At 55.5% G+C, this 21740-nt stretch overlaps 1 protein-coding gene and 1 long non-coding RNA gene across 5 annotated transcripts in view; one reads left to right on the top strand and one right to left on the bottom strand.

Annotated features, from left to right (window-relative positions):
- The window catches only part of SEPTIN9 (septin 9), a 161500-nt gene that overhangs the window by 18419 nt on the left and 121341 nt on the right, over positions 1–21740 (top strand). Inside the window, exon 1 of one of the 4 annotated variants that reach the window (XM_005597106.4) lies at positions 6582–7664. The exons of the other annotated variants lie outside the window; for them this stretch is intronic. Coding sequence (XP_005597163.1) covers positions 7643–7664 — 22 coding nt within the window. The 5' untranslated portion in view covers positions 6582–7642. Of the gene's footprint in view, positions 1–6581; positions 7665–21740 lie in introns of those variants that run through there. 4 annotated transcript variants of the gene reach the window in all.
- On the bottom strand, positions 3682–6976 carry LOC138916098 (uncharacterized). Its single transcript, XR_011422796.1, has 2 exons — positions 6837–6976; positions 3682–4491 (listed from the first exon to the last, which is right to left on the bottom strand). It is a non-coding gene; the product is annotated as an uncharacterized lncRNA (long non-coding RNA).

The following is a 21740-nucleotide window of genomic DNA, read 5'->3' as shown; positions in this document are numbered from 1 at the left end:
CTGGGGGCGCTGGCCCCAGACACCCTCTCCTCGTCTTCCTGGCTCCCGTCTTGAATGCCTGCCTCCCAACGGTTGAGACCTTGGTTCCTTCCTGGGCCCCCAGCCTCCTGGCCCCCCAGTCCCTCTGACCCTTGCAGAATCCCCATTCGGAGCCGCCGTCCGCTGCTCCCCTCCCCCCAGCCTGACCTCTGTCCCACGCTCTGCCTGGCCTCCTGTGTGTGGGACCCTGCACCCCGCTTCCCCCCGAGAGGGGCAGAGGGGGCGTGGTGCGGGGCTGCGTCCTTTGTTTTCGGTTCTTCACAGGGTTGTGTTTGGGACGAGGCCAGGGCTGGCTGTTGGCGGCGTGAGCCATGGTCGCTCAGCACAGACTATCCCGCAGTCAACCCTTGATGAGCTCACTCACTTTCTATCCTGTTTTTAAAAGTTAGAACTGTTGGCCGTATAAGAAATGTGATAAGTAAACCCCTGTGCGCCCACCATCCCACTTAAGAAACAAGAAGCCTCTGGGCGACTCTCTCCACACCATCTGTTCCCGGTGAGGCAGCCACTCGTCTGAATTTAGGCCTGGTCACTGCGGGCACGTCTGTGCTGTGTGTCTGCAGACAACAGAACCGCTCGTCCTGTGCACCAGCAGCCTCACGTCGTGTGTCCAGGGGGAGTCGGCTGCTGCTCTTTGCTTTTCCACACAACGAGATGACCGACATCTACCCATGCGGATCCCTGTGGCTTCGTTCATTTATGTTGACCGCACGCGAGGGTTCCTCTGTGGGGAGACAGAGTTGTCTACCCCACGGCCTGTTGTGGGAGATCCAGAGGTTTCCTCTGTTACGAATGCAGCTGGAAACGTTCTCATGTGTCCCGTGCTCGCGTGTGGCTTTCCCTGGGCTGGGTTATGGGGATGCACACCCTCAGCACCCCCAAGTGGCCTTCCGGTTTGTTTCCCACACTCACCCATTTTCTGCGCCTCCAGCAGCCTCCCTGGGCAGCAGCCTCCCAGACCACAGCCTGGCCGACCTTTGCCCTGGTTCCCACAGCGCACACAGCGTGTTCCTGGGATCTGCTTCCTCACCTCCTGTGGCCCAGCCTGGCCAGCCTGCCCCTCTGCCCCCGGCTGGGATCCCTGGAGCCTTCTGCTTCTGCCCAGACATCCGGCGTGTTGCTGGGCCTGCTTTTCCTCCTTCAGATCCCTCTGGGGTGGATGGCCTCATCCCCAGTCCCACCCTCATCCCTTCTTGGGTTGAACAGTGTGCCCCCCGGAAGTCTGGTTCACCCAGAACCTCAGAAAGTGACCTGATTTAGAAATAGGTCTTTTACAGACATGACTAGTTAAGGATCTTGAGATGAGGTTGTACTGGAGTTGGTCTGGGCCCAGAATCCGGTGGCTGGGGTCCTTACAGGAAGAGAGGAGACACAGACACACAGGAGGAGGAGGAGGAGGAGGAGGAGGCAGAGACTGGAGTGATGCAGCCACAAGCCAAGGAATGCCAGGGGCCCCCAGAAGCTGGAGGCGGCGAGGAAGGGTCTTCCTCAGTGCCTCTGGGGGGACCACAGCCCTGCTGACACCTTGATCTTGGACTTCTGCCTCTAGAATCACTTTCGGTGGTTTTAAGCCCCTGAGTTTGTGGTGATTTGTTACTGCAGCCACAGGTCCCACCAGGTTACTGTGGCTGGACAACACTCTGCCCACAGAAGGATCTCCTACAATGCTGCTCGCCTGGGGGCTGCGTCTCTGTCCTTACAGGGGACACCAAAAAGAAGGTACCCAAAGTGATCCCCGGGGCTCTGCCAGGGCTGTGCTCCTGGGGGCTCCCTCCCCTCCCCATCCACATCTTTCTGTCCCTGCTCACACATCCCTTCTCAGGAGGGGGCTGCCCTGCTCCAGGCTGCCTAGGGCCCCACCCGGTGAGTTCCCAGCCTAACACTGCTGACACTCATTGTCCAACGGTCATCAGCCCTGGAGACCATAAATGCTGGCCGGGCAGGGCCTGTCCAGCTTGTCCCCCTCTGCTTCTCCTAACACCGCAGCACGCTGCCCCGCACGGAATAGCTGCTCTGGACGTGGGTTGAATGGCTGGGTGCCCTGTGCCAGGCACGCGGGCACAAGGGAGGGCGGTGCCTGTCTGGCAGGGAGCTGGTCGGGGAAGAGATGCCAGCTGCCTGTGGTCCTTGCACCTGGGCTCGTTCCTTCCTCTCCCGCCCCCTGACCCCTGCTCCGTCTCAGCCTGCCATCCACCCAGGGACTCAAACAAGAAGTCTCTGTGTCATCCTTGACCTCTGCCCCCCCGGCATCCCAGGTCAACAGGTTGCCAAGATCTTGTGAACTCGCCCTCTCCCCGAATGGCCCTTGGTTGGGCTGCCCCATGGTCTTGGCCCCATCCTGGTCAGGCCTCGGAGTCTCTCTGGTCTCCACCCCTTCTCCCCACCGGAGGCTCCTCCCCATCCAGCAGCATTCAGTGTGCCTTTGCCAAGTCCCTCCTGTGCGCCAGGGACCGGGCGACGGGCTTGTCCACGTGATGACAAAACAGACCTGCTCATGGTCCTCTTGCATCACGACCCCTCGGTTCCCTCTGCTTGCAGGATCCGCTCCCCTCTAAACTGAGTCCCGTGTCCTGATGCCTCCCGGTGGGCCCAGACCCCCATCCAGCCTCTCCCTCCTGCTCCAAGGGCTCTGGCCACCCTGTGGGTCCCCGCTCCAGAATCGCCTTGCCCTCTCTCACCTCAGAGGCCGTTCTCTTTCCAGGGTAACGTGAACCTGACCTGTCACAGCCCTAAGCAGGCTGGCCTCGGGGATTTCTGTGTCCCCACGGCCACAGGCCGGATCCTGGCTGGGCGCTCTGTGGCGCATCGCAGGCAGGCGGGAAACACTCCTGAGCTGAGCTTGATAGGGGAAGTTTGGGGGTGTCAGCCAAAAGCAAGTTTAAAATAGCAATGTCAGCCTTCTTTCACCTTGGCTGAAGAGCAGCCTTTCTCTTTGCTTGCCTTCTGGGGAAGACGTTTACGGAGAATGCAACGTCTCCAAGGAGACGGGGGAGGAGGAGCGGACCCCGTCCAACAGGGCAGCCGGGTGGCGCGTGGGCCTGTTCACATTGAAATCACTTAATTATTTAACACAAATGAAAAACGTGGTTCCTCAGTGCCACTGGCCACGTTGTGAGCGCTCAGCAGCCACACGTGGCTGTCGTGCAGAACAGAGCAGACATAGAACATTTACGTCAGCACAGCACGTTCTGTTGGGCAGCGCCGGTCTGGGTCATCGACCGACACACGGGGTCCTCCCAGCTGTAGTTTGTCCAGCGAGCAGTGGGCGCCCACCGCGCAGGCGGAAAGTCGGGCTCCCAGCGGGAAGTGAAAGACACCCTTTCTTCGGGGAGTTTCAGGATTCTGGGGAGAATTTAAACTCTGGGGCCCTGGGGAGACGAGGACGCCGACCCCCACCCCCCGGAGCCGCCTGCACTGCACGGGCTGCTGGGCCATCTTTAGGAACGAAGCGCCAGCTCGTGGCTCCGGCCTGGGTTGGGTGGCTGAGCGTGAGGCTGTTGGCGGTGGAATTCGGCCCTGTCTGGGCTGCTTCTCTCTGTTGTCTTGGTTTCCTTCCACACTGACCTGGAAGAACTCCCAAAGCAACAGGCCGGCCCGGGCTGTTCGCACCAGTAAACCCTGTAGCCGTCCCAAGGGCAGAGAGTAGCTGGATTGTGTTTATTTAGGAACAGCTGAAGCTCGAGGCACAATAAAAAGTGGAGAGAAGATTCCGAGAGGAATGCAGCAGGCCCAGGGCCTGGAATCCATCTTGCTCTGGGAGGCTGCAGGCAGCCAGACTGGGGCCGGCACTGGAGGGGCTCGGCCGGCTTCCCGCTCTGCTGGCAGGTCCAGTAGCCGCGGCCGCTGGAGGGTCGCTGGGAGGGGGCAGGGCTTGGAGCGCCTTTACTTTTAACTCAAGAAAGCAACTTCAGGGCTTGAGTCTGGGGACGAGCAGGAAATGAATGGAAAAGTCATTTTTTAAGGTGAGAGGTCGGGCGTCCCCTCTAGCTTGGAGCTGATTATGGAGGACTCAAGTGCCTGCATTAGGGGCCGGGGAGGTGACAGCGGCAGAGCATCTGAGCCCAGAGCCTCAGGACACGATTCCTCCTCCCCTGCCTCCTCACAGGCCCCTCCCCGGAGTGCGCACGGGGAGCAAGTCCGCGTCCATCCGTCAGACCCTTCCAGAGGCCCCTGCTCCAACGTCAGCGTCCCTGGAGCGCCTGCTCCCTCTTCTCAGCGGGGCCAGCCACAGCTCCTGGCCTGGTGGGGGAGTTCAGGGCACCCTGGGCACGCCTCTTGCTCTGGTGTCCCCTCCCAGCCAGATGCTGGGCACGCACATGGGCTTCGGATAAGGGAGCAGAGTGGCGTCTCTAAGGATAAAGCAGTCCTCACTCCTCCTCACCCTGCACCCCTCACTAGTGACGGTGACGTCAGAAAGAAGGTGGCCAGGAGAACGCAGATCTCGGCGCAGGTCTGCAGGGGCGAAGAACAGAGATACCACCTTGAGAACTGTCTGGAAGGGCCTATTGGACAGACCCCAGGACACGGGCAGGCTGGAGTGGCCTGGAGCTGGGGGTTCCTGCCTCTGGGACAGCAAGTGTTTTCCGAGGAAGCCAGCCCCTCCCTGGGGCTGCATTTACTGTGCTAATGTGCTGGGTGCATCGAAGGCAGGGATAAAGATTTACAGAAGCACAGAACCCTGACAGTGTTCTGGAGGATGGAGCCACGTGGGGAACCCACTTTGGGGATGTTGATCTGGCCTGGCGAGTTGCCACCGAGTGGCAGATGCTGGTGACGAGGCCGGCACTCAGCAGTCAGGGGTTGGCTGCCCCCTTCTCCCCCTGCCTGGCCTCACCCCACCTCTGCACCCGGGCTCTGAGTTGGCTCATGACTAACTTGGGCCTCATCAGAGCCAATATGTGCTGCCAGGTTTTCGGTTTCAAATTATCCCCCGCTTGGGCCAGAATGCTTGGATTTTTAGGCATGGCGGGGGAATGGACCTTGAGCCAAACTATGCTGGGGAAAAACCGAGGGTCAAAGCTGTGCTCAGCAGCTGCAGCAACCACAGCAATGAAATCCATCGTGCATGAGCTGGCGCCTGCAGGAGGTGGCCCGGATGGACAAGGCCCACCGCGGCCTGGCCCCTGGTCCTGTCTCACCCTACCGTTCCACCAGCTGGCGTGGGGCTGCAGCCTCGTGGGCCTGCTTGCCACAGCAAGAATTGGTGTTGGAGAGTCCCATGTGGCAGTAAAGGGGTTTCTTCTTTATTATGTTTTCTGTAGTTTCTACATTTAATACAATGAACATATATTACATTTATAATCGAAAAAGACCAATAAGGAATATTTTTTGAAAATCAGAAAAGAGATTAAATAAGAAAACCAAAAGACTTCCATGATTCTGGTTGTTCTAACTCAGTGTTGTTAGTGATTGATTTAATGAAATGTTTTAGGATGAAATATCATTAATGGAAAACGTTGTGCAGAGAACATTGACTCTTTAGTCTGTCTTCGGTGCCTGTATGAGTTTCCGGTGGCTGCTGTGACAAATTGCCACAAACTTGGTGGTTTAAAACAACAGAAATTGATTCTCTCAGGTTCTGGAGGCCAGAGACTGAAATCCAGGTGTCTGCAGGGCCTTGCTCCCTCCAAAAACTCTAAGGGACACTCTCGGTGCCTCTTCCAGCTTCTGGCTGCCAGCATTCCTTGGTTTGTGGCTGCATCACTCCACTCTTCACGTCTCTTCTACTCCATCTTCACGTCCCCTTCTCTGTACGTATGTCCCATCTGTCTCTGCCTCCCTCTTGTATGAGTGCATGTGACGGCCTTTAGGGGCACCCCGATAATCCAGCATCGTCTCCCCATCAGGATCCTTTACTTAAACCCATCTGCAACCACCCTTTCTCCAAATAAGGTCCCATCTACAGGTTCCAGGGAATAGAACGTGATGCCTTTGGTGGCCATTATTCAGCCTACGACAGTGCACGGGAGCCTCTGTCCCCGCCCCCCCCCCCCACCCCAGCTTCCCTTCCCATGCAGGTTGCCTTTGGGGGCTGTCCTCCAGGCTCTGCTAGGGACCGGGGGCGGGCTAGTTGGTGTCTCCCAGAAGGGTAAAAATTGTATCCCCCACCCGCAGAAGATGCCCTTGCTGCCTAGGAGACTGTATTTGGGGTCCTTTCCCAGGCAGGAGGGCACTTTGAGGATGCCATCCAACAGAGAGTTGTGTGTGGGTCTTGTTGGTAAGGCGTGGCTCACATGGCCATGTGGAGCGGGGACTGCAAACTCAGAGGCCGCCTGCCCTGGCAAATAATGGACCTGAGCGAAGGGGCCGTGGGGACCAGAACAGACTGGAAAATTCAGCTGCGTCTAAAGGAGATAGCACTTGTCAACCCAGCCCCCTGTGGCAGGGCCTGAAGGCTCCGTGCAGCCGCGTGCCTTCCCTCTTCCAAGAGAAGTGGAAAATCTGGAGTTCTCGGAGATTGCCTAAGTGTCTAGCACTGGCACGAATACACATTTTCTTTAAACAGCCTGGAGCAAACAAAACCTTTTTCTGTGTCCCCAGCCACTGGCTGCCAGTTTGAGCCCTTGAGGTGAGTGAAGCTTAAAGAGCAGAGGAAATGCCCCCCAGTCCCCGAGCCTCAGCCCCCCAGCCTGACTCTGACCAGGTGCTGGGGGCCCCCGGGACGCCAGGTGAACAGCAGAACGTGGCACGGAGCCCCCAGCCCAGCAAGCCCCGTGTCCCCTCCCTGAGAGGCCTTGCGTCTGGGGAAGTCGGGGGTGAGGAGCCACGCTCCCTCCCAGGGGACAGCAGAGACTCACTGACTCATGAGTGTGTGGTCGGAATCTTCCAGGAAGTCTCCATCCCGCTCTCCCTCTCGGCTTGGGTGGGGACGGCCAGCTGCCTCTGTCACCGCAGGCTGACGGGACGCCGGGGCGTCTGCAGGGCGACTCCTCTGGGGTCCTCTGGGCAGGTGTTCCTGAGCTTCCTCCAGCCCAGTCGGAGTTCGGGTGGAGGGAAAGGGAGGCAGGCCCGCAGGACCTCGGCTTTTCAGACGCTGGAACCGAAGGGGCTCGGAGCATCGCGCGACGGGGGAAGCGAAAGACTTTGCAAGTCGCCAGGAATTTGACTCTGAGCGCTGGTTTCCAAGAGGCTAAGTTGAGCTTCTCCAAGTGGATATTAAAAAGGAGCAGCGACGCTGGCGGAGGGGCTGCAGGGGTGGGGACAAGGCCGCCGGAAGCCGAGCGGCACCTCTGAAGCCACCGCTGCCCAGCCCGGACGCCGGTCCTCGAGCGCGCCCGCCGGAGCACCCGGGGCTGCGGGAGTCCCTCGGGGCCCACCACCCGGCTCGCTCCGGCCTCTTCGTTTTTTATTCCTTTCCTTCGCTCCCTTTTCCCTCCCGATTCAGAGAGACAATGCTGCTTCAGTTTGGAGCGCGAACATATGATCAGCACATGGAAATGTGGTAATTTGGATGCATTCGTGATTGCAACAGATTGAAGAAATTAGACCAGACAAAGAGTGTTTTTGGAGGAGGAGGCAGCAAGAGGGAGGGCGGCGGGTGAGAAAGGGGAGGACGCCTCTGAAGGGGGACGCCGGCTGCCTGCTGCTAAATATATCCATAGTCATGGAGAGAGACCGGATCACAGGTAGGCCCCCCCCCATCCCCCGCGCTGCCCCGTGGCTCAGGGCTGTGCTGGTGCTTCGGGAAGGAAGCCCCCAGGAGGCACTGTCCTCATTTCTGTGGACATATTTCTTTTCCTTTGCACTGTTCCGAGGTCGTGGGAGGAAATATTCTGAAAGCTAAGCTTCACCAGCCCTGGCTTTGAGTTAAACCGGCTTCCCTGCCCCTCACTGTTCCTCTTTCATTTCCCGATGGGCCACTCTCGTGTCCTGAGACGACTGTGGATGCCGAGACCATGGGCGCCTCCGGGAAGGGGTGGGGGACCTGCGTCTGGCGCTCGGGTCTGGGGCGGCCGCATTCAGGACGCGGTTGGTGGTTGGTTTGTCCACCGTGTGGTTTGTTTTTTGGCTGCCAGCCCAAGTCTGTCTCCCAGGCCGCCTCGGCCTCCTCCCTGAAATAGCATTTTGGTGTCTTCCCGCCACTTGATTACAGGGCTGGAAGCTCCGGGTGCTCAGAGGAGACGTGCAATCGCGTGTTTGCGTGTGTGTGCGCACACACAGCAGAGAGAGCTTGTCCTGTTCCGCCGGAAGCTTGGGGGGCTTCATCAAGATGAATCCTGCCTGGGGAGGCAGTGTCATTAGGGTCCCGTCCTCACCTGGGAACCCCGCGACAGGGAGGGGCACAGTGACCATCGTCCACGACTACTGAGGGACATTTTAGGACAGAAAGATTAGCAGATGTGGGCTCTGCTCAGATCCTGGAGCAGAATCACTGTTTAAAACATCTGGATGTCATGTCAGGGCAAAGAGTGAGGGCAGATGGCTGGCTCTTAGGCTGGAGGGGCCTTACAGGTCCCTGGCCTGGCCCCTGCCCCCGGCGTGGGTCCAGCCTCTCAAAGACAGGCCAAGTGGTCCTTTGAGATGGCAGCCCCCAAGGAGCTCGGTGGGGAGGGGCAAGGATGACAAAGGAACAGGAAGGAGGCTGCCTTCTCGAGTCACCCCTGGGAGAAGATCCTCTTCCACGTCAGACTTCCTCAGCTCCTCCCACCAGGCATGCTGTGCTGTGACCGCGTCAGCGTCTGTTGTCATCGCGAGTAATTCCCATTCATTGCCGTGCCTGTCGCTGGCGGAGCACCCCTCGAGCTGGGTTCCGAGGTGCACCGTGCAGGCCTGAGGCTGCCTGAGGCATGAGCCTCGCTCTGCGCTTCAGGGCTTCCAAGCTGCCCCTGGGTCACAGGGAGGCTAAGAATGTCACCCCACAAGTGCCATCCGCCCTGGTTGGTTGTTTGCCACTGTGTGTGGGGGGCTCCCCAAGAGGCGAGGGAGAAGGAAGGCCCAGCTCAGAGCTTCCTGAAGCACAGCCCCTTGCCTGCTGCTCTGGGGGCTCATCGGATCCTGACGCAATGTCAGGACCGGTGGGGCAGCCCCTGGGAGGGGAGCTGCCGATGGGCCATGCGCACACCTCTGTGTGTATGTGTGCGAGCACACGCACGCCTGTGCTGCTGAGCACGCCCGAACGGGTGCAGAGGACGGACCGCGGGAGGCAGGGCAGCCATGGAGACCAGAGGAAGGCACGGCCGGGGAAGCTGCATCTCATTCATGTTTGAGCTCAGTGGGCCAGGTGGGGGTCGACGGGGTGCAGGGCCAGGGGTCCCTGTTCCCAGCCTGGCAGGCGCTGCAGGGTAGGGGACAATGAGAAGGACCCGTGTGGGCCGGGGAGGATGGTCGCTCCACCAGCCTGGCTGTCAGGGGCCTTCATGTTACAAATGACGTGGTACAAAGGCCGGGAGGGGTCCCTGGGGAGTGGAGAGTGAGGGCAGTGTCTTGGAACCTCCTGGGCTAACCAGACTTCAGGAGCTTTTCATGCACCGAACAAAACCGCCTTTGAAAATGGTCAGCTCTGCGCCTCTCGGCCACACTGAGCACTCGTCTCAGCTGAGCACAGCGTGGCAAGCGATGAAGTGGGGACCTGCTCTCAGGAAAAATTGCTACTTTCTATGAAATTCTCCTTTGGATGCGTTTTCATTAGGGGAAAAAAAAGCTATTTCTTTCAAAACTCAGTTTGAAACTGGTTACAGACACGGACGATAATCCCAGAGCTGTTTCCCTAACGTGTTCCTCGTCGGACCGGAGCCCTGGTCTCTAGTTGTAACTCGGGCTTCCCCAGTCCCTGGGGAGCGAGTTCTGTCCTGTCCCGGCTGGGACCTGGAGCAAGTCCCTCTGTCCCCAGGGCCTCGGCTCCCTAACCTGTAGGGAGGGGGTGTTGGGCCAGCACACCCGAGGTGGCTCCCCTCGGCCCGTGGGCTCAGAGCCTGTTCTGGGGGCCCCTTCCTTTTCACGGACGACCCCTTTGTCTCACATAAGGCGGTAGTGACAGCTGTCACAGTCCCCACCTGCACCCCGGCTGGAGGTGAGGCTGGGGGCCGGGTTGCTGGGCGTGTGGAGGGGGGCCTGCCCGCCTGACGCCCCACCCGCCCACGTGCAGACATGGCTGTTGCTGCACGTGCCCCCCTGGTCTGGTGTTTGAGGCGTGTCCTGCTGGCTCTTGGCCGCTGCCCAGAGAGGGTTGGTGGGGAGTGGGGAGGTGTGCCCCCCTCGGAGAAGGGGCTTGGGGCAGGTGTGGGCGGCCACAGGATCCTGCGGGTCTGCTCCCCTCCCTCTCTGGGCACCACTGGCTCCTGCCTGGTTTGTGCGCCCACCCGCCTGGGGTCCTCTGCGCGGGCAGGCCCCCTCCGGGCCGTGTCAGCAGAGCCGGGTGAGTCATGGGGCAGTGACTGGCCGCTGAGACCCAGAAGGCAGCTCCTTCCAGCCAAGGATCGACGTTCTTTCCCTTGTTCTGGACTGGCTTTGTGGCTTGTACAAATTAAGCAGTTTTATCTTGTTCCAAGCTCGCGTTTCAGCAGGGAGAGAATCTCCAGAAGGGAACTTTCCACTGGGGAGCTGTTCCTTAGCTCTGCTGGGCCCCGGGAGCGGGGGGACCGGCGTGGGGGGGGACTTGGGGGCAGGGGGATGGAACTCTCTGCTCGGCCTTGAACATCGAGTGGGCTGTAGCGTGGGGTGTAGGAGGGCCTGCCGCGCCGTCACTACTGTCTGCCCCTGGCTGGGCGTCCACCCCGCACAGTGGGGCCCGGAGCACTCACCCCGGACAGACCGGGCACTCTGTTCTTCTCAGGGGGTCCTGTGTCATGGTTGGGCAGGGAGCTGGACAGCCCCATGGGGGCAGGGCCTCAGTCCTCACCTGGCCCTCAATTCCCTGTCCTCGCCGGTCTCTGAGTTCCCAGGCACCTCTCACCGTGCGTGACCTGGAGGCCTGGAGGTGGTCATGGCTTCCTGGACCTGCTCTGCCCTCTCTGGCCTTACTTTCCTTGTTTCAAGATGAGAGGCTTGGCCCGGAGCCCTCCTGGCCTCTTCCTCTCCCCGCTCTGACCGCCGAGGGACTTGGTCCCCGCAGGCGTTTCTTAGGGCTGCTGTAACCAAGTACCACAGACTGGGCAGCGTCCGACAGCAGCAGTGGGTCCTTGCCTGGCTCTGATCCAGAAGTCCCAAGTCCAGGGTCAGCAGGGTTGCTCCTCCTGGAGGCTCCAGGGAGAACCCGGGTCAGGCCTCGCTCGAGCTTCTGGTGGCTGCTGGTAACCCTTGGCTCGTGCTCATCACCCCAGCCTCCGCCTCTGAGGTCACGCAGCCTTCCTCTTCTGCGTCCCACATCTCCCGCTGCCTTTCTGGTAAGGACACTCATTGCTGGATCGAGGGCCCGCCTGGATAATCCAGGATGACTGAATCTCAAGGTCTTTAACCTAATTACATTTGCAAAGACCCTTTTTTCAAATAGGGCCACGTTCACAGGTTACAGGTGGACATGAATTTGGGGGGCCACCATTCAGCCCACTCCAGTCCCCACATATCCTGGCTGTACCCGATGATTCCGTGTCCCAGATCCCTCACTGTCCCACTGCGTCACTTACCCTGGATGAGGTGTGAGGAGCTCAGCCCCTGGGGAGTTCCAGGAGCTGGCCAGAGGTGGGCCCCACTCCTCTTCCAGGCCACCTCCTGCCTGGCTCTCCTGTGCCCCAGGCGGGCGTTCAGCTACCGCTGGGGGTGGGGGTGAGGCCGGGGTCAGGCCCTGCGGTCCGAGGCCCGAGGTCCAGTACCAGGGTCATCCCGCCTGATGAGGACCCCTTGCCTGCTGCCTTGCGATGTTTTTGCCCCAAACTGGTCTGTCTGAATTGTTTTCTGATTAGAGGATTTATTTCTGCGTCAAGTCCTCCCAAGGAATGACATAAAGGTCTCATTGTTAGGCGTTAAAGAGTGGCCTTAAACAACTCTGCCCTCGGTCTGCCTCCTGCTCAGAGCTGGTCACCCCTTTTGCCTCCCTTCTAGTCCGGGCACAAAGCTCTGTCCTGAAGCCGCCCCCCAAACCCCTGTGCCCCCCAAACCCCTGTGCCTCCCAGACCCTCCGGCCCTGGTCTCGCCGTCACCACCCACACCCAGATTCCGGGATGGGCTCAGTGGGGGCTGCAGTCCCTCAAGGGCGGTCATGGGACCGGGGGGGGTGGAGTGGGGGAGGGGGTTAACAGAGAAACTGGGGGGATTTCCTCTCAACAAGTGGCCGTGTTTGGAGAACTGTTCTGGGCCCAAGGCTGCAGCTTGACCTCAGGACAGAGAGCAGTGCCCGCTTCAGCTCCCGGAGCCCCTCTCTGCGTGACCTGCCTGGGGACCTTCTGTCCACACTTCTCCTTTTTAAGTTTTTTACGAACGAGGAAGCTGTGACTTGAGCAAAGCTGAATAAACAAAGCAACACACCCCTCAGAAATCAGCGAAGAGGCGCCGACTCTGAAACTTTGCTGTGAAAACCTTAACGTGCCTTTGGGCTGGGCGGATCTGTGGAGCAGATGCCGTGAGGGAGCCCTCGGCCTGCGGGAGGTGCGGCAGGAGCCCTCACACCCGGTGCTCCATCTCTTCTCACTTTCCAACTCTCCCTCCTCCGGCGAGTGTGAACCCTCTGTCTGTGTCCTCGCTTGGAGTTCATCTCCTGCCGTCACATCGCTGTTTGCAGGACCATTACGCTCGGCTTGAGCCAGTTCATTGGGTGACTATTAACGGAGGTCCTGGTATGTGCAGGTGCCCTCCTGGTCCTTGGCTGACAGTGAGAGACGAGGAAGATGCCGTCCCTGCTCCCTTGGGACTTACCATCTGAACTTGATATCAGGCAACTAGCTGATCAACACATCAATAGATGATTTTAGATGAAGGCTGTGATGAAGCAAAGAACAGGTGATGGGCTTGTCACTAGCTGTGTATATTTGTGTGTTTGGGGGGGGGATTAATGGATGCTGTCCCTGAGGAGGTGACAGTGAGCTGAAATTTACATGGCCAGAGGACCCGATCAGGCCACAGTCCAGAGGAAGAGTGTTCAGGCAGAGGGAACTGCAGGTGCAAAGGCCCTGAGGTTGGTTCATCATGAAGATGTGAGTGACTGACTATGTCGTTAGAGGAGGGAGGCAACCAGCAAGGCAGGCAGGGCCAGGTCAGGCTGCTATGGAGGCCCTGTGAGGTCTTGGCTTTTTTCTTGGTGTGAGGAGTAGAGGACCTGAGTGCCCTGTGGCTTGGGAGAATGGCCTGCGGCAGGCATGGAGAAGAAGCAGAGAGGCCTGGAGCAGGGAGGCTGTTGCAGGCGCTCTTTGAAGTTGGAGAGGGAGGGCCTCTGGTTGCTGGGTGGACATGGATGGATGAAGAGCCCACTGGGTGCACTCCTGTGGTGGCCAGCCCAGCCCTGCCCCGCCCCGCCCCTCCCTGCCCCGCGCTGGGGCTGCTGTCTTTAGGTGGGAGCACTTGCAGAGTCTGAGCCTGGAGGCCAAGGCTGTGGTTTGGTGCTGACTTGGCCGAGGGTAGGGCGTGGCCAATGGGGCCTTGTCTTGGGAAGGTGGCCCCAGGAGCGGGCAGCCTCCAGAGAGGAGCGCCAGCATTGGAGAAGGAAACACTGCTCTGGGCCCCCTTCTGTCAGGACCTGGGATCCTGAGTCTCTGGGTGGGGATGTCATGAGCCCCGTATGACACACACGTCTGCCTGTGCCCCACTCCAGGTGGTGGCCCCCATGTGCCTAGTGCATCTGAGGACCACCGTCCAGCCTACCGGCCCCTCTGAGCCTCAGGCTTCTCCCCAACTTTGGGCCCCTGATTCCAGGGGTTGGCGTGAAAATCCAGAATGTTCTCCACTTGCCCTCAGAGCTGGGGGTGAGTCCAAACCTGCTCCCATGATGGAGCAGTAGTCAAGGCTGGGGAGTTCTGGCCCGGTGCCTGGGGGAGGCGGCAGGAGAAATGGGGGTGTGGGGGCTGCAGAGCCCGTGCATCAGCCTGCAGGCCGCACGCTTGGGCTGTGGCCCCTCGCCCTCCGGCTCCTGCCCAGCTCCAGGGCCCACACGGACCCCCTGCGTCTCCTCCACGCGCCCGCCTCTGCATCCCTCTCTCTCCCGTGGAGCCTAGACTGGCCCTCCCAGCCACTCTCCCCGCCTCCTGCCTCTTCTTCAGACCGTCCATCGCTCCCCTGGGTTTGCTGTGTCCCCTCTGTGCCCGGGGGGAGGCAGGTGCAGGGAACTTGGGAGGCCCGCCGTTCCTGATCACCCGCATGTGCCCGGCGTCTCCCTCTCCTGCTCCTGGTGCTCGCTGGAGCCTGCAAGCGGCTCCTTCGCACAGAGCCTGGCCCGAGTCCCATCATGGAGCAGGGGCGGCGGGAAGGAGCCGCTCAGGGGCCCCAGGAGCTCCTCTGCCGGCTGTGGCCCCAGGGCTTGGATGTCAGGGAGGAGGGGTGATGGTGACATGGCTCATTGGTCAGGGACGGACACCCTCTGCTGCTGGGGTCGCCAGAGCTGCTCCAGCTCCAGCTCCAGGGGGTGCTCCTGGAGTTGCCCTCGGGCAGCCTGTCCTGGCTTCTTCCTCTGTGCCTTCCTGACAGTATTTCTGCTCACCCCGAGAGAGCTGGGTAGGACTCAGGGACAAAGCCTCTCCAGTAGGACAGTGGGTACCTGTGCACTCCACCCCACAGAGGGCGAAGCCCCGCTCGCTGCTCAGAGAGCGTGTTCCCTGACTGGCCGGCACCTGGTGGGGGTGGCACAGGTGTGGTTGTCCAGCAGCAGAAGGCACACCGCAGGGCCTGAGGCCTCGCCTTTTATGGCTTCGCTCCAGGCCCGTGTCCCTCCCCGTCCCTGCTGCCCCTGGTGTTCAAGCTGGGCGGCCCTCAGTGTGCACTTGGCCTCCCCCCACCCACCCAGCCCAGCCCCGGCCAGCTTCTCCCTCCAGCCTGGAAGTGGGTCCCAGCAGGGTCCAGGGGCCCTCTCCAGGTGGCGTATTCCATTCAAAGATGCAGGGCTCTCAGCCATGCCCGTGTGTGAGATGTCAGAGACATTATTACCTGATAATAACTAGAGAACTACAGCTTTAGAATGACTGACTTGAGCACATTTACAGGTTCAAGGGTCTTCAAGTGTCCTGATCCAGATGTCACTGTGTCCGAGGGAGAGAGGAAGGGGCTGGGGGTGACCGTGGGCCGGGGGGCTTATGCGCCACCAGAGAGGGGGTCTTGAGCTGTGCCTCTGTGATGTGTGTTTGAGGGTGGCCCGAGGAAGGCCCTGCAGCCCACACCGCCCCCTGGCTTGCAGAGGCAGGCAGGAGGGGAGGAGAATATGCACCCTGGGCGGGGAGCGGGCAGAGGGGCTGGGTTCTGGAGACACCGTCTTCCGTGAATCAGTGCCCCCAGGTTTACTGCAGTGAGGGGCGCCGTGGAGCCCTGGGAGCGAGGACGCGGATGCAAGGAGAGGAGTCGGGGTGCAGAAAGCCTGTCCTCCAGGAGGTGGCGGTACAGGCCCTCGAGAGCCCAGCCCGTCCTGGGCTTTCGTTTTCCGTGAATTTGTGGGGAGAGGCTGCCCTGGTGTAATTTCCACTCACTGTAGCCTGCGGGGGCGGGCAGGGGCAGCGGCAGGTGGAGACAATGGGAAACACCGTGGGGTCGGGAAGGCCCCTCCTCTGGCGCTGGGGCAGGGGCACTGGGGACCTCACCGAGGACTCTGGGCCAGGCAGTGAGGTTTAGGAGGACGTGGGGGAGGGTCTCTTGCCATCTCTTTTTTCTTCCCTATTTTTGGTTGACATGTCTCAGTCTCCTTTAAATTTTTCCAACTTTTACCATGAAGAATTTCAAACACACAGGAAGGATGAAAGAATTGTGGCGTGGACACTCGCTCGCCCACCCTGCCTGGCCCTGTGGCACCCAGCTAGCTCTGCTTCCGCACAAAGCTGGCCCTCCGTCCACTGACCGTCCGGCGGCTTTTCCAATGCTGCCCAAAGTGAGCTGCTGATATCGGCACACGTTACCTGTAGACACTTCAGCTTGCGTTTCACTGCCTGGTGTCCAGTATTTGTTTATGGTTCTTTTTCTTCCTTTGAGGTTAAGTGTGCACGTTGTGAAACACACAGATGTTAGGTGTACATCCTCTGAATTTGGGCACGTGCATACTCTGCACATCAGAACTCCTGTCAGGACGTCCCCCTCACTTCCACTCTCTGCCCCACCTCCCCGGGGGCATCCAAGGTTCTAAGTTTTTCCACTAGAGATTAATTTTGCCAATTTGAATTTTTTTGGGACCTGTCCGCGTCGCGACAGTTGCTGGTCGTCTGTTCCGTTTCTGCCGGGCAGTGTTCCTTCCGTGAACATTCCATGGCGTTTCAGCCATTCCTTTGATGGTCCCTGGCTCTTTCCATTTGGGGGCTCTTAGGAATAAAGTGCTGTGAGCCTTCTTGTACCAGTTTCTTTGGGTACATAGGCTTCCATTTCTTTTGTGTAAATACCGAGAAGTGAAATAGTTGGGCCAGAGGGTAGGCGTGTGTTTGGTTTTGTAGGAAGCTGCCAGGTTTTTTCCCAAAGTGGCTGTATCATTTTACACGCCCACCAGCAACGCACGAGAGTTCCGGTTGCTCCACATCCTCACCAGCATTTGGTGCTGTCACTCTGACAATTTAGTGATTCTGGTGGGCGCGTGGTGGCATCTCATTATGGTTTCAGTTTGCATTTGCCTGACGACTAAGGCTGTTGAACACATTTTTCATGTGCTTATTGCCTATTCATAGATTTTCCTTTGTGAAATGTCTTCAAATCCATTGTCCATTTTAAAATTGAGCTGCTTGGGGCTGGCCCGGTGGCCCAGTGGTTAAGTTTGCATGTTCCGTTTTGGTGGCCCGGGGTTCGCTGGTTCGGATGCCGGATCTGGACACAGCACCAATTGACAAGCCACGCTGTGGCACGCATCCCATGTATAAAGTAGAGGAAGATGGGTGCGGCTGTTAGCTCAGGGCCAGTCTTCCTCAGCAAAAAGAGGAGGATTGGTGGCAGATGTTAGCTCAGGGCTAATATTCCTCAAAAAAAAAAAAAAAATTGAGTTGCTTGACTTGTCCTTATTCTTTCTGGAGACTGGCCTTTTCTCAGATATGTGGATTGCAAATATTTTCCCCAGTCTATGGTTTGCCTAGTCATTTCTTCTTTTTTTTAATAGAAAGAGTAACTTTTATTTATTTATTTATTTTTTTGAGGAAGATTAGCCCTGAGCTAACTACTGCCAATCCTCCTCTTTTTGCTGAGGAAGACTGGCCCTGAGCTAACATCCCTGCCCATCTTCCTCTACTTTATACGTGGGACACCTACCACAACATGGCTTGCCAAGCAGTGCCATGTCGGCTCCCGGGATCTGAACTGGTGAACCCCAGGCTGCCAAAGTGGAACATGCACCCTTAGCCACTGCACCACCGGGCCGGCCCCATCCTATTCATTTCTTAATGGTATCTTTTGATGAGCAAAAGCTTGTAATTTTAATTTTGACGAATTCTAATTTAACAAATTTCTTTCTTTTTGGTTACTGCTGTGTTCTTTGTAAGAAAACTTTGCTTACCCACAAGTCGCAAAGATATTTTCAATGTTTTCTTCTAGAAGCTTTATAGTTATAGCTTTTATTTTATGTTTAGAAACCATCTTGGATTAATTTTTGTGTATGGTTGTGAGGTTAAGGCTCATTTTCTTCTTTTTTTCCTGTTTGGATATCCAGTTGTTCCAGCACCACTTGTTGAAAGGACATTCTTTACTCTATTGAATTACATTGTTACCTTTGTTGAAAATCAGTGGCCTGTGTGTGTGGGTCCAGTTCTGACTCTATCATGTTTTGTTGATACTTTGTCTATTCTTTGTCTCTACCACTGTCTGGATTAATGTGGCTTCACAATAAGTCTTGAAATAAGATCCCCCAGTATATCTTAAACATTGCTTTGCGTGTTCTCGGTCCTTTGAATTTCCTTGTAAATTTTAGAAGTTGTGTGTCACCTTCTACAAAAATGCTGTGTGCAGTTTGATTGAGATTGCATTGAATCTATAGGTCAATTTAGGGAGAATTGACATTTTAAAAACATTGAGTTTGGGGCTGGCCAGGTGGTGTAATGGTTAGGTTCACGAGCTCCACTTCGGTGGCCCAGGGTTCTCGAGTTCAGATCCTGGGTGCAGACCTGCGCACCGATTGTCAGGCCATGCTGTGGCAGGCATGCCACATATAAAATAGAGGGAGATGGGCCCAGCTATTAGCTCAGGGCTAATCTTCCTCACCAAAAAAAAAAAAAAGAAAAGAAAAAACATTGAGTCTTCTAATCTTATAAACATGGTATGTCTCCATTTTTAAAGATCTTTGTGTTTCTCTTATTTCTCTGATCTATACAGAATTACATTTTCTGTAGTTTTCAATGAAAAGATCTTCATGTCAATGTTAAATTTATTCCTATTTTATTTTTTGATGCTGCTGTAAATTGAATATATATTTTAAATTTCAATTTCAGTTGTTTGCTGTTAGATGTAAAAATGCAAGTGATTTTTGAATATAAATCTTACGTCCTATGACCTTGTCAAAGTCATTTATTATTCTAGTACTTGTTTTGTAGATATTTTATGGTTTACTAAGAGAATGACTAGGTCATGTGAAAATAGGCAGTTTTACTTTTCTCTTTCTGATCTTGATGCCTTTAATTTCTTTTTCTTGCCTTATTGCACTAGCTCGAATGCCAGTACAATATTGAATAGAAGTGGTGAGTGGACATCCTTGCCTTGAGCCAGAACTTATAACAGTTATATAGATTTTCCATATATGCCCTTTGTTAGACTGAGGAAATTCCTTTCTTTCTTTAATTTACTGGAATTTTTAACGTGAATGAGTGTTGACTTTGGTAAATGCTTTTTCTGTATCTGTTGAAGTGATCACTTTTTCTCCTTTACTCTATTACTGGGTGAACTACAATGATTGATTTTTGACTACTAAACCAAGCTTGCCTTCCTGGAGTAAGTCCCCCATGGTTATGACTTACCATCTCTTTTATGTATGGTTGGATTTGATTTGCCTAGTTTTGTGTTAAGGATCTTTTGTGTAGATTCATGAGGGATGTTGATGTGGTATTTTCTTTGTAGTTAGTTTTGATAATGTCTTTGTCAAGGTTATTTTGGCCTCATAAAATGAGTTTGGAAGTATCCCCTCCTCTCTATTTTTTATAAAAGTTTGCTTACGATTGTTCTCATGTCTCCCTTAAATGTTTGATAGAATTCATCAAGGAAGCTCTCTCTAGAATTTTGCTCTCAGAACGTCGTTTTTAAATGACAAATTAAGTATTTGTGTTAAATTGATTTAACATTTAGTTCAATATATTAAATTTGTTTAGCGTAGAGAGAGGGTTATTCAAACTTTTTTAGTTCCTCTTGTGTTGATTTTGGTAGGTTGTTTTTTGGAGGAATTTGTCCATTTCATGTAAGTTGTTGAATTTATTTGTATAAAGTTGTTCATCATATCCCTTTATTATTTTATAGACTTCCTGCGTTTGTAGGCATTATTTTAATGTCTGTAGGACCTTAGGGATAACCCTTCATTGCAGTGTTGGTAATTTGTGTTTCCCATTTCTTTCTCTCTTTCTCTCATCAGTCTAACTATGAGTTCAGTGATCCGTAGATCTTTTTTAAAAAAAAAAACAACTTTTGGCTTTATGTTTTTCTATTTTCCATTTCCTTGATTTCTGCCTTTATCTTCATTACTTCCTTCCTTCTACTTACTTTGGTGTATCAGTTAGGGCCCAGGCAGGAAACAGAAACCACACCAGTCATTTAAACAGCAAAGTGTTGTAAGAAGAATTATTAACTGGTAAAGGTGCTTACCTACTACACAGGTAAATGAAGACCCTGAGGGACATAGAAACAGCAAATACAAGAAGCAGCTACTTTAGAAGAAAACATACAGGAAAGCTTCATAACGTTGCATTTGGCAATAACTTCTTGGATATGACGCCAAAAGCACAGGCAACAAAAGAAGAAATAGATAAATTGGGCTTTTTCCCAATTAAAAACTTTTGTGCATCAAAAGACACTGTCAACAGAGTGCAAAGGCAATCCACGTAATGGGAAAAAATCCTTGAAAATCATGTATTTGAAAAGAGTTTTTTTTTAAGATTTTATTATTTTTCCTTTTTCACCCCAAAGCCCCCCGGTACGTAGTTGTGTATTTTTAGTTGTGAGTCCCTCTAGTTGTGGCACATGGAACGCCGCCTCGGCATGGCCTGATGAGCGGTGCCATGTCCGCACCCAGGATCCGAACCGGTGAAACCCTGGGCAGCTAAAGCGGAGTGCACGAACCCAACCACTTGGCCACGGGGCCGGCCCCCTGAAAAGAGATTAATATCTAGAAATATATAAAGAACTCCTACAACTCAATAACAAAAAAACCAAACAACTCAATTAAAAAATTGGCAAAGGACCTGAATAGACATTTCTCCAAAGAAGACATAGATGGCAATAAGCTCGTGAAAAGATGCTCAACGTCACTGATCTTTAGAGAAATGCAAATCCAAGCCACAATGAGATACCGCCTCATACTCATTAGGATGACTGTTATTTAAAAGAAAAAGCACAGAACATAACATGCGTTGATGAGGATGTGGAGAAATTGGAAGCCTTGTGCGTTGCTGGTGGGAATGTAAAATGGTGTGGCCTCTGTGGAAAGCAGTATGATGGCTCCTCAAAAAATTAATCGTAGAATTACCGTATGATCCAGCAATCCCACTTCTAGTTGTAGCTCCCGAAGAATGAAGGCAGAGGCTGGGACGGGTGTGTGTCCGCTCTCATAGAAGGCAGGGGTCACAGGCTGGGGGAGGGATGGGGAGTTGCTGTCTGATGGGGACAGAGTTTCAGTTTGGGAAGATGACAAAGTTCTAGAGATGGATGGTGGTGATAGTTGCACAACAATGTGAATGGACTTAGTGTCACCGAAATGCATACCTAAAAATTGTTGAAATGGTAAATTTCATATTATGGATATTTTACCCCATGCACAAAAGAAGCAGCTCCTGCCTCTGGGGCCGAGGGAGAGGACGTGAGAGGAAGTGAAGGACTCGGGGAATCGTTCTGCTTGCTTCATCTCAGGTTCAGCCTGGATGGAGAGCACGTGGCTGCCACGGAAACCTGTGGCCTACGGCAGGCAAGGAAGTTCTTGCCAGAGGATGGAGTGGGTCTGTAGGAGCAGCTTATTGGGTGGCAGAGAAACTTCTGGAGGGCGTGGGCAGGTTGGAGCTGGTCCACAGGAACTCCCCACCAGGCGTCCGAGAAGTGGGCTGAGGGGCTGGGGGGCTGGAGCTGGTCCGCGGGAAGGGGCCTTCTGGGGTGCTGGAGAAACTCGGTGAAGAGACGGCACCACGGGCTCCTGCCACTGGCAGCCGTGTGTGGGGAGGAGCCAGGAGGAGACGCCCGTCCCCTGCCACAGGGGAAGCCTCCCTTTCTCTCTCTTCCAGCGCTGGGTGTGCGGCTGTGTGCGTGCAGAGGAAATGATTCACACCCAAGTGCAAAGGTGGGGGTGGGAGCAGGCAGCACAAGGGTTAAAGCAGCCCAGAGGAGGAAGCCGTGGGGGTGGGAAGAGGAGGGGCTGTGGGTCCCAGGAGAGGCTGCAGCTCCTGCAGGGCAGAGGGAGCATGGGAATGCGCTACCCAGGCTTCCACCACGTCCCTGGAGTCCAGTCTGGTTTCACGAGGCCCAGGTCCTTCGAGGTGAAAGAAAAG

This window comes from Equus caballus, chromosome 11 (assembly GCF_041296265.1).
Source record: "Equus caballus isolate H_3958 breed thoroughbred chromosome 11, TB-T2T, whole genome shotgun sequence".
NCBI lineage: Eukaryota > Metazoa > Chordata > Mammalia > Perissodactyla > Equidae > Equus > Equus caballus.
The sequence above is the reverse complement of the archived record's forward strand: the minus strand, read 5'-3'. Positions and strand labels throughout refer to the sequence as shown.